General features: G+C 42.7%; 1 protein-coding gene across 5 annotated transcripts in view; it reads right to left on the reverse strand.

The window, feature by feature from the left end:
• Positions 1 to 12,883, reverse strand: part of PBX1 (PBX homeobox 1) — a 550,595-nt gene that overhangs the window by 184,358 nt on the left and 353,354 nt on the right. For all 5 annotated transcript variants that reach the window (XM_042463120.1, XM_042463121.1, XM_042463117.1 and 2 more), the window contains exon 3: positions 7,349 to 7,593. In XM_042463120.1, the coding sequence (XP_042319054.1) occupies positions 7,349 to 7,593 (245 nt within the window). The remainder of the gene's footprint in view (positions 1 to 7,348; positions 7,594 to 12,883) is intronic.

A 12,883-nucleotide genomic window follows, 5' to 3' on the forward strand; every position in this document is an offset into this window, starting at 1 on the left:
GTAGGCCAGTTCAATGTCCAGAGCCCTGGACATTTTGATCACATGTTCCGCGAAGGAACGCACGTCATCCGACGGGGAGGCAGCCTCCGGGTGGTGGAGCTCCTGAGGTGATTGGCGGGGGGGATCATCGTCATCTGAAGGTTCCTTGGAACCGACCAACGGGTCCAGCTCGGAATCGGAGGACTCGACCTGCAGTATCACCTTCGCCCTGGGCCTGTCCGTTCCTCCTGGCATCGGCCTTCTCAGGGGCGATCACGTGAGGACACTCTGGACATCGCGACGTCTCTAGGCACCTTCACGTAGAATTGATCTGCCTCGGAGTCGTAAAACAGTCCGTCGTCGGCAGGAACCCGCACTGGAGACAGGGGAGCTGGAGATGGAGACCTCGAGGGTCGGTTAGCCCGCACAGGAGAAAGGGGAGCTGGAGCTGGAGACCTTGAGGGTAGGTCCCGAGAAGGAGACCTCGAGAGTCGGTCGCGGGAGTCCTCATCGTCCGAGAGGAGGAATGGGACGGTGGTCGTCGCAGAAGGCCCCGGAACCGAAGATGGCTGTCCCGCATCCATGGAAGAGGGTCTCTTGGATGCAACCAGCGGAGTGTCCCGCCTTGGGGACTCCGTACGGGGACGAGGGCGATCTGACCGCTCCGCCTTCTTTGCGGCGTCCGACTTCTTAGACGGGGATTTGGGATGAGAATGCTCCTTTGTGCGCTTGGCCTTTTTGGCAGCCTTAGCATCCAGCGTTGAGTCCGATGCCCTCTTCTTTTTAGATGACTTCGACTCCTGCGGTGCATCGGGAAGAAAAAAGGGGATAGGAGACTCTGTGAGTCCCACACCCGGTCTGGGTGTATCCCCATTATGAGAGGCCGACTTCGCCTTCGAGGAGCTATCCCTGGAGGATCCAGAGCTGTCCTTCGGATCCGACGGAGCTGCCTTACAGGACTTGTGGTCTGAGACCGCCCGTGAAGCCTTTGCAGGGGTCTCCTGCTCTCGAGATGAGGTCGAGGCCGTACCCAAAGACCCAGATTTGTGAGAGTGCTTGGTGGGTTTGGAGGTGGCACTGGGCCTTTCAGAGCCACGGGCCACTTTGGGATCAGAGGTGGGCTCCTCAGAAACCGAAGACGAAGACGGAGGAGCACTCGCCGGACCATCGCGGGTGGAGAGAGCCGGGGTCGCGACAGGAGCCACAGGGGCCGAAGATGGATGGGGATCCCTTTCCCAGATCTTACCCTGGGCTATCGCCGATGTCAAGCGCGATTCCCGATTTTTCCTGGCCTGGGAAGACATGGATTTGCAGAGAGGACAAGCCTTAGCGTCATGGTGGGGATCCTGCACCGGCACTTCCCCCCGCAAACATCACATTTTTTAAAGGGGGGAGACATCGTCACTGAGGTCGACAGAGCAAAGCGAGATCCGTAATCAAAGTCAACAGTCCAAGAGTCCAGTACACGGGGGAAGAAGAAACGCCAAGGTCAAAAAACAGTCCGAGTCAAAAAACCAGTGATCCAAAAACAAGCTAGCACGAGCGAAGTTCCAAACAGCAGCCAAACGCGGCGGAAAAAATGTTGCAAAGTGTACTTTGCCCAGTGATTCTAGAAGTATCCGAACAGCACTGCGCAGGCGCAGTAGAACCCATTTGTATGATTCGCAGAGACCACGAAGAAGAAGCGATATTATTTTCGGTTGGCATGCTTATCTATTTTATGGAAAACTTAACTCCAATAAAGCTTTCAAAAACCATTTCATAAGAAAAGCACTGATAAGTGTATGGTCAAAATACCTGCCACAAATATATAGAAAGATCCCTTTGTGGACCTCAATCAATGAAGCTTTCTATAAGAACCAGCAATTATTACCAAACAAATGGCTAACCTATAAAGATTTATTAAAAATTGAATATGTATCTAAAAAGGTAATCTTAAAAACGCAAGAGGAACTAATAAGTGAAGGATATACAATTACCTGGTTCAATTATAGACAACTCAAAGAAAGATTCCTAATTCACACACACAAAAAAGGATTTGAATTAGAGAAACTTGAGTTTGACGAAATCATTTTTTCTAGCAAACCACGTAAAATAGCCAGATTTTATAAATTTTTGCTAGCACAAGAATTGCATGAGGAGTGTATTAAAAAATCGAAGGTTAAATGGGCCCAGGATCTGCAACATACTATTCCCCTAGAACAATGGGAGAAGAACTGGAATAAAAGACTTAAATACACAGCTAGTTGTGATCTAAGGGAAAACTATTATAAATTGCAATATCGCTGGTATTTAACACCAACCAAATTAGCAAAAATGTACAGGGGTTTCGGCGCAAATTGTTGGAAATGTGGCAAAATTCCAGTATCATTATTTCACTTATGGTGGAATTGCGAATATTCCAACCAAATTTGGAAACAAATCCATTGTTGGATACAAAAATATTTAGATTATAAATTCAGAATGGAACCTGAACTCTGTTAAATATGGTTATTGATGACTCCCTAGAAAAGAAACATGGGAAATTATTATTTTATTTGATTATAGCAGCAAGGATTATATATGCGGCAAATTGGAAGAACAAGGAGCAAATTGATTATGATAAATGGTGGCTAAAGCTCTTAGATATTTCAGAAATTGACAAACTTACCTATTTGGTACGTGGGCACTCATGGGAAGTTAGTAAAAAAACATGGAAACCATTGACTGATTATATACATGGGGGAAAAACATTGATGTGGTATTGGAATAAGAAATTCAAAGAAATACTTTACTATTAAATATTAATGATTAATTAATAGACCTATTTGTTTTGTTTTTCCCATCCTCTTTCTTACTTCTTCACTCCCAGTTTTTGGGGGAATTCTGACCTAATAACATCTTAGAGGCTTTCAGTAAACACTCAGAAAAAAATACTAATTCATTTATCTTTTCTTTTCAAAGAATATGTACCAAAGATGGGGGAAGAGAATGAAGGGGAAACTAATGATGTGATACTGCTCTGACAGTAAGGACTGTTCGACAGTGGAACACACACCCTCGGAGTGTGGTGGAGTCTCCTTCTTTGGAGGTCTTTAAGCAGAGGCTAGATGGCCATCTGTCGGGTATGCTTTGATTGAGACAGGGGTAGGCAACCTGCGGCCCGCGGGCCGAATACGGCCCGGCAAGGCCTTGGGACCGGCCCCAGTCTGGTCCTGCCGCCGATTGCCACCGGGGCCTTTGGGGGGCAATTGTCTATAGAAGCCTCAGAAACATGCATGATATGAAACATTTTTTAAAAAATCAGCAAATTTTTTCGGTGTCCTCCATTTTTTTTTTAAAAAAAGTGTCTTCCATTTGAAATTTCGTCCTACATTTGTCCTGGTTTATTTTATTAATTTTTTAAAAAAATTTAATTATTATTTTTGGCTTCCCCCCAGTTGTCTGAGGGACTGCAACCCGGCCCCCGGCTCAAAAAGGTTGCCTACCCCTGGATTGAGATTTCCTGCATGGCAGGGGGTTGGACTGGCTGGTCCTTGTGGTCTCTTCCAACTATATGTTTCTATGATTCTATGATTCCTAATAGTTCTTCTTCCTTATTTTCACTGCTGTTGATTTCTGACTGTATACTAAATTCTTCTCCTCCCACAGTTCCAAGCAGGTCTTCTTCTCCTCAATCCTTTTGTGAGTCTTCTTCTAGTTTGTCCTTCTCTTCTAGTTCCTCTTTACCCTTTTTGTCATTTTCATTTCTCTGTCGACTGTCTTTTTCCTTTCTTTCCTTTTCTCCTTCTCTTCTCTGTTATAGAATGCTTTCTCTACTGAGTCTATTTTATACTCTTTTTGTCTCCAACTGAATGAAATTCCCTCCAATGGTTCCCATCTATACCTTATGTTTCTTAATTGAAGCATTTTAGTCAACGTCACATATTCTCTCCTCCATCGTAAGATTTCTGCTGGCACATCTCTAAAAATCATAATTTCTTTCTTGTCAATGATTAATTTCTTTCATAATTTGCTTGTATAATTTTATCTTTTATTCTCTCGCTCGTGAAATAAACCATGATATCTCTTGGAAGACTTTTGTTTCAAGCAGCTGCAGAGTTTACCCTGAAGATTTTATCTATATCCATAATCGAGGTAAAGTAACTAATTCAGGGGAACACTCTATAGGATTTGCTAAGGCCGGAACTAAGTTTTTGTAAAGATCGTCATTAAATTGTCCTTTCTATTCTCTTATTTTTATACTTTTCTTCATACTTCCCTCATCCTGCTAACTTCTTTCTCTTGATTCTGTTCTAGTGTGATGTTTCTGGTTATTTTTTCTATTTCTGTTGTTCTGTCTTCCAAAGATCCATTTCTCTTTTTCGCATCCTTGACATCTTCTGATATGCCTTTCATAGCTTCTTTCAGTTTCTCAATATCTTCTTTGAAGTCTTGACATAATTCATTCCATGAGTATTTAATTTTTGGTTGAATATTGGTTTCAATTCTTTGGATTGCCTCTTAAATTTTGAAGTTTGGGTCTGAGGATTTAAGTTCCAAGGATAGTCTTCTTGCCTTGCCTTGGATCTGATAACTGCAGTACTTTCCTCTCCTTTTCTCTATTTGCCATCTCTCTCGCTGTCATTGTTGTTAAATATGACATCTTATTCGTTTTAGTTACTTTACCTCGATTATGCGTAATTAATTTAATTTGGTGTTAATCCAGTTTACTTAGCGTAAATTCACCCTATTACCCAAATTTGGTCAATATCAATTTCAGTTCCTAAATTTATTTTCCATTCAGTGCTCTAATTCCTTAATCCCAAATTATTACTAACACTCTTCTGAATTTCACCTTTAGATATTTTTTTAAATAAACAAAACAATTGTTTCAAACCTTGTTTAACACAGACCCTTTAAAGATTTCTCTTTAGCTTATATTAAAGATATAAAGGATTGACTGGTGTAATTTAATCCATTCTCCTCTAGACTGTCCTTTTCATGCTTCTTCCTTATCCTTGGGTCCTTCTTGTTTCCTTGTCTATACTTCTCTTTGTAGATGTCCCTTATTTTCGTGACCTTGAAATCGCCCAGTCTTTCCACTAGATATCCACTCTGGTTTCTTTTTCTCCCCGAACCCTGCTCCACTCCTTTCTCTCCTTTCTCTATCTGTCCTCACTCTTTTCTGTTTCTCGTCCTGATCCGCTTCTTTCATGACAACAGAAATTACACAGACTAATCAGAGAATTTTCCATGGAGGTACAAAACCAAATATGAATTGACACTCCGCAGAAGTCTTGACCAGGCAAATATTATCAATTGCCTCAAATACATAAATAGCGCAACAATAGTGGCTCATTATCTCAAGCACTGGAACATTCATAGACCATGCCTCTGGATATATAGACAGTTTTAGATCATGTGCCACCAACACTCCTAGCTATGTGAAGGACACTACTGACTTTTTGCAGAAATTACAGTCCATCCACAACCTCCCAGGGAATAGCATCTTAGCCATTATGGATGTGGAATCCCTACATACCAACATCCCACACAAGGATAGACTACAAGCAATAAGGAACATCATTCCAGATGGAAACATAGCAGACCTAGCCATCAAGGTCTGCCAGTTTGTTCTCAAACACAACTACTGAACGTACATGGCACCACAATATGTCAATATCTTCATGGTAGATCTGGAACAACATTTCCTTAACTCCTGCACACAGAAACCTCTCCTCTACCTGGAGTAAACTGCTGATATTGTCATCATTTGGACTCATGGAGATGACACACTCCACCAGAAATGCAACAGCAATCACAGTCTGGCATTATCCATAGATCAAGTTCATTTTCTGGACACCACTGTAAAGCTGCACAATGGACATCTAAGCACACAAAGCAAATCAACAAGGCAAGAGCAGTATCCAGGACTAATCTATTGCAGAAATGACCATAGACAGGAAATTGTAGTGGTCACATATACCTCCCAATTCAGACATGTAATCAATGGACTACAACCTATTCTAGACAATAAAGGTGCCCTTTCAGGGTTTTTGTTTTTTGGTGCCAGCTTTCCCTTGCCTACAGACAGCCTCACAATCGCAAGCAGTTAATTACCTACAGAGGGACACAAAAAATTGATAGTAGGACAGGAAGATGCAAACCAAGATCTTGCCACAAAGCTGGATGCCAACTCTGCCCACAGGAAATATCATCACAGGATCTAATCACATCACCCACAATAGTATAGGTACTTTCACTTGCCTATATTCCAATGTAATACTGTATATCCCATTCTCTGTCAACAATGCCCTTCTGCTCTCTATACTGTGCAAACAGGTCAATCTCTGGGGCAGAGAATAAATTGACATAAATGAGATGTTATGAATGGGAATACACAAGAAATAGTTGCAGAACATGTCAGTCTTCCTGGACTTTCTATCTTGGACCTCAAACCAGTACTCCTGGGAGAAAAAACTTCAAGGGAAGATTAGAAAGGGTTGGGCTGTATCCACAAACTCCAGTCCATTGACAGTGTGTTGAACAAAGATGTGGTTTCCTGGCACACTACACACATTGTAACATTAATTAACATCCTAGCCTCATGAGCGCTCTTCTTGGCCAGTTCATCCCATCTCCTTCCTGCTTCCCAGGCAGTAACATACTATATCCTAAGAACAACTGATGAAGTAGACCCAGTGTACAAAAGCTTATGCTACAAATTTATTTCTCTTAGGTTGAAAAAGATGGTGGTAAAGGGGTGACTTGCCACTGCCCTTTTGAATGCCAGGTTGGGGCCACACCATGCCCCCAACCCAACATTTTCCCGGAGGGGGGGAAAAAGCAGCACAAAGCTGCTCCTTCTTGTGCTGGGTTTTCTGGGTTTCGGTGGTGTGTGACATCTAATCACCATGCCGCCACAATACTGCCACCATGTGGTTGCTCAGAGCAGCTGCACGGTGTGTTCCTGGCATCTTGGGGGCATGTGTCATGAGTACGCCATGCCCCCAAACCGCCAGGAAGCTGGCTCTTTTTGCCAGTCTGTTCCAGCTGTTAGTTAAGTCTCAAAGGTGCCAGAATATCACTTTGCATATCAATCCAGACTAACATGGCTATGTCTTGAAATTCAGCAGTATTGCGCTTTTAAAGTTCTATGATATTTTTGACAAAAATGGCTATTAATGAAGGAGAAACAAGAATATTGGATTTAGAAAATGTACGTCTATCTGAAATGTAAGCAAAGGAAGAAAAGAAACACACCTCCCAATTCCTTTTTGCTGAAACATGCCAATAAATTCATGGATAAAGTGGAATTAGATTCACCAGCCCATCCTAATTTTTAACATCCCAAAACAACATGTTTTCTTCCACTTTGAGGCATCTCTTACACACAAATGACTGGTACCTGTTCATATTTCTCCAACTCTGTGTGGTAGATCTGTCGAATCTGAGAGAGCTTTGCCCTGTAGTCAGAATGCTCCACAGAATTGTCAGAGCCGGCCCCTCCAGATGCTGCTGCTGCTGCTGCTGCTGCTGCTGAACCCCCTCCTTTTTCAGGTCCTGCTACCCCTTCTGCTAACAGCATGTTGTCCAGTCTCATTAGCTGTGGATCTGTTGGTTCCTCTTCCTGAACCCCTCGAATACTCAACACTGAGAAGATACAAAAGGGAAACACAGAGATTGAAACCTAGCTTTAAGTTCGAGTGATGCATTTGTAGTATAGCTGCCTATCCAGTAGCATTTTACACAAGCAAATGAACGTATTAATGCCTTATTTTTCAATACATATGAATGCCAAAAACAGGCTTCCCTGGTTGCTAACAACAACAAGAAATTGAAATAAAAACATAGGAATGGAAGAACAACACTGCTAGACCAGATCAAAGGACTATCCATTCCAACATTCTGTTCACACGGTGGGCAATTACCTATATGGGTGCAACTCCATCCCATGCTCCCCAAAAACTGACACATAGAGACATACTACATTGGAGGCAATATCTAAGTACGCATCCTCACAAGTGGTCAGAGGGCTCTATTCTCAATGAATTTATCCAAGCCTCTTTTCATATAATTGTACCTGGTAGCAGTGAATTCCACAGTTTGCTGTGTGGTGACATAGTTCCTTTTACCTATCTGGAATTTCCCACAATTCTCCCTATTTGTTTTTACCCTCCCTCCCTCCTTTTTATATCCTTCTTTATTCCCACCATGGGACCTCGTGGAATCATAGGAGATTATCACATTGTACTTAAAGCAATTTATTCCCGACGGGATACAGTTGCGTTTAATTTTAAAACCGGGTGTTATCCCACACAGCTGCAGCTGGGAGCGTGCAATCCATATACAACCTGGATCCCAGCCATGCTTATCCAACAGCTTTTCAAAAATGGGTTTTGGAAAACCCGCAGGATAAGCGCAGCTGAGATATGGGCTGCATATGGGTTGCACTTGCCTACTTTTGGCTACATGAGATAGCATCAGGTTTTAAAATTAAACATGACTGTATCCTGCCAGGGATAAGTTGCTTTAAATACAATATGATAATCTCCACAGAAGCATAGAGTTGGAAGTGGCCCCATAGGCTATAAGGTCCAACCTCCCACTCAATGCAGGAAATCCAGCTAGAGCATCTGCAGCAGATACTGACTAGTGTCTTTTTGAAGATGTCCAGGGAAAGAGATCCCACCACTGGTCTGAGTAATAAGTTCCATAGTCAAACCACTCTTACAGTCAAGACATTCCTCCTAAAGTTTAATCAAAATCTACTCACCTGTAACTTCAAACTATTGGTCCTGGTCCTACTGTGAAACTTGGAATCCTCTGTACAATGATCCAGAACCAAACTTATTGCCAAAACAAGAAGGTTTATTGTAAGAGCAAAGCAGAAGTATCCTCGAACACTTTTTTGCAGAATCTGAAGTCCCAAGCGCCAAGCCCCAGGTTAAACAGTCAGTAGCCCCCACCCTTTTCCCCCAGACCTTGCCACACCACACACTCTCTTTGCTAAGTCACTATGGCAACCTAGTACCTTAGCCTTGAAGACCTAGCTCTTTCACACCCCGTTATCTCTCTTACATTCCAAACCGCTAGCAGGGCCCCAAGCAGAACCAAAACGGCGCATATATTATATCCAACTTTTCCCTCCTTCCAAAGCTATGGCAGAACTACCAACTAGATCTATATACCTATATATCTAACATAGACAGTGATTTTATATATATGAACAATATGCAATATGAGAATATTAGTAACTGGATATGTTTGATACTGTATTTGATCTTATGGGTTCTGACACCTATCCTCTAGGAAACAGAACAAATGTGCCCACTCCTTTCTGTGACCATCCTGGAGATGTTTAAAGAGTGCTGTCATGTCACCCTCCAGTCTTCTTCTTCATCAAGCTGATCATGTCCAACTGTCCAACTCCCTCAACCTTTCTTCCTGTTTTCCACCTCCATATCTGCTATCATCCTTGTTGCCTTTCTCTGAACCTGTTCCCATTCCTTCCTAAGGTGCCCTGAATGGAATGCAATACTTCCGATGAGGCCTGACTAGTGCTGAATATATTGAGGATATTATTTCCCATGTCTTAGAAATTACAGTTCTGTTAATGTAGGCTAAATATTATTTACCTTAGAACATGAATTTACCTTAGAACATGAAATTATAAAAGAGTTAATGGTAAAATTGAGCCAATTGGTATAGCATAATAAAGACCAACAATACTGGGAAAGTTTGTGAAATAAGGCATATAGAATAATAGAACGATAGAATCTTCAAGCTGGAAGAGACCACAAGGGCCATCCATGTCAGCGCAACTGCTGGGGTCCAACAACCACTATCAGCAACTCCAACGAGTCCTGGGGTTAAATCAGACCCTTGTAGCAGAGCTGGCAATTTCCAGAAGCCGAAGCGTGGCTCCAAAGTCCAATTTGGGATGACAGCAACTGGATGTCTTCCAGGAACTGCAGCAGTGCAGGAACCTTCAGGGACACACAGCTAAGTCCTCAAAGTGCTCTTTATTCACAGTGCTATTATACAAAACCAGACCTCTAAAACTCCAAAACATACCAATCCAACTCCTACTTCAAACCCACACCACACCCTTGCAACCCCTGGGCTTATATAGTCTCCAGAACATGTGGTCTCCCAAACCCAGTGTTCAGGTGTGTAACCATGTCATGTGTCTCCTGTGCAATCTAGACACATGTTTCATCATCCATGGCTACATGCACTTGGACACTGAAGTGTCCTTGAGCCAATGAGCTTCAGCTGTGCTGATTAGCCTTGCCACTCTGCTGAATGCTCATGGCCAACACACACACATCAAGCATTTCCCTGTGTGCTGTGTTTTAACCCTTCAGATCCCTGACAATCCATTCCAACCCCCCTGCCATGCACAATCAAAGCACCTCCAACCGATGGCCATCCAGCCTGCCTCCAAAGAGAGAGACCACTGCACCAAAGAGGGAATGCGTTCTACTGACAGAACAATTGTTACTGTCTTCCTAATGTTGAGGGGGAATCTCTTTTCCTGCAGTTTGAATCCATTGCTCTGTGTTCTGGTCTCTGGAGCAGCTGAAAATAAGCGTGCTCCATCTTCAGCATGACATCTTCGAAAATATTATATCGTGCCTCTTAACTTTCTCTACTCCAGGCTAAGCATAGCCAGCACCCAAAGTCATTCATCATAGGGGATGCTTTCCTGATCTTTCACCATTTTGCTTGTCCCTCTCTGGACATACTCCAGGTTGTCAATATCCTTATTGAACTGTGGTGCCTAGAAAATTAGGTATTTAGTGCCCAGAAAGTGTGCAATATTCCAGGTGAGGCCTGACCAAAGCACAATAGAGTGGTACTATTACATCGCTCAATCCAGACTCTATACTTCTATTGAAGCAGCTAAGAATCACATTGGGTTTTTTGCTGCTACATCACACTGTTGACTCATGTCCGATTTATGGTCTACTAGGACTCCTAGATATCTTTCACATGTTCTGTTGTCAAGCCAGGTCTCCCTCATCTTATATCTGTACATTTCATTTTTTCTGTCTAATTGCACGGCATTATATATCTCCATGTTGAAATTCATTTTGTTACTTTTAACCCAGCTTTCTACTCTATTAAGATTATTCTGAATTTTGATCTGTCTTCTGGAGCTACTCCTCCTAATTTGGTGTCATCATCAAATGGCATAAGCATGCCTTTACCTTTATCCAAGTAATTGATTAAAATATATTGATAAATAGCACTGGGCTGAGGACAGAATCCTGTGGCACCCCACTGTTCACTTCTCTCCAGGATGAAGAGGAATAATTAGTGAGCACCCTTTTGGTTCGACTGGCCAACAAGTTATAAATTCACCTAACAGTTGCATTGTCTAGCCCAGATAAATGATATCCATAGCATTCTCACCATCTACTAAACTAGTGACTCAGTCCTGAAGCAGATAGACCACTGTGGGGGGCTGGTGCACAAGGCGACACATGCTTCCAACACAGCTGGAAGCTGCTTTTCAGGGCACCTAAGGTGGTCCAAGGCCACCAGCAAAATAAGCAGCAAAAAACTGCTCCTTGCCAGCAGTCTGTTTGGGACCATGGCAGTCCACTTTAAGAGTGAGCCAGTTGCCATGGTCCCTGGCAAATTGGGAGCTGGTCGGGGCTGGAGCAGTCAGAAGCCACTACAAGCTACTGTTCTGCTTTGTCCCTCAATCAAAAAACCATGTAAGATCAGATTTGTTCTTGATAAACCCATGCTGGCTCCTACTAATCACTGCATGGTCATGGAATCATGTAATCATAGAATTGTAGAGTTGGAAGAGACCACAAGGGCCATCCAGTCCAACCCCCTGTAGGAACTCTTAATCAAACCATACCCAACAGATGGTCATCTAGATACCTTCAGAGAGATTCCATTATAATCCGTCCTAATGTTTTTCCTGCATTGAGGTAAAACCGATCTGTAATTTCCTGAAGCTTCTTTCTTGTTCTTTTTTGAAGAGAAGGGCAATGTTTGTCTTTCTCCAGTTCTCTTGCACCTCACCTGTTCTTCAAGATGTCTAAAAATATTATGGCAAATAGTTCAGAGAGTACATCAGCAAGGTGTTTCAGTACTCTGGGATGCATTTTGTCTGGCCCCATAGATTTGGACTCATTTAACTAGGTGATAACTGACTATTTCCTCATCCTTCTGCTCGTTTAAGAAAGAAAACAATTATATTTCTGTGAGAAAACTGAAGCAAAAATTAGATATTTTGCAATTCGGCTATTTTATTGTGATCATAGAATCATAGAATTGTAGAGTTGGAAGAGATCACAAGGGCCATGCAGTCCAACCCCCTGCCATGCAGGAACTCTCAATCAAAGCATCCCCGACACATGGCCATCCAGCCTCTGTTTAAAGACCTCCAAGGAAGGAGACTCCACCACACTCTGAGGGAGTGTGTTCCACTCTCGAACAGCCCTTACTGTCAGCAAGTTCCTCCTAATGTTGAGGTAGAATCTCTTTTCCTGTAGCTTGCATCCATTGTTCCGGGTCCTGTTATTTGGAGCAGCAGAAAACAAGCTTGTTCCCTCCTCAATATGACATCCCTTCAAATATTTAAACATATCACCTTTTAACCTTCTCTTCTCCTCCAGCATAATTCTATGGTATGCTTGGGTTAGATATTGACCAGGAAAGCATGTAGATGTGGCTAATGGGTGGGTAGTGTACTTTGCTCAGTACGATAACATAGAAACAAGAGACAGTCTCCTTCTTTGGAGGTTTTTAAAAAGAGGCTAGATTATCATTTACCAGTAATGTTTTGATTATGTATTCCTACATGCAAGGAGATTGGATTGGATGGTTCTTGTGGTCTCTAACAACTTTGTGATTCTATCATTCTATAATTAACCAGCCATGGATAGATGTTGCAGGGGCTGTGGTCTGGTAACTC

Source organism: Sceloporus undulatus, chromosome 4 (assembly GCF_019175285.1).
Source record: "Sceloporus undulatus isolate JIND9_A2432 ecotype Alabama chromosome 4, SceUnd_v1.1, whole genome shotgun sequence".
In the NCBI taxonomy this organism is placed as follows: Eukaryota; Metazoa; Chordata; class Lepidosauria; order Squamata; family Phrynosomatidae; genus Sceloporus; species Sceloporus undulatus.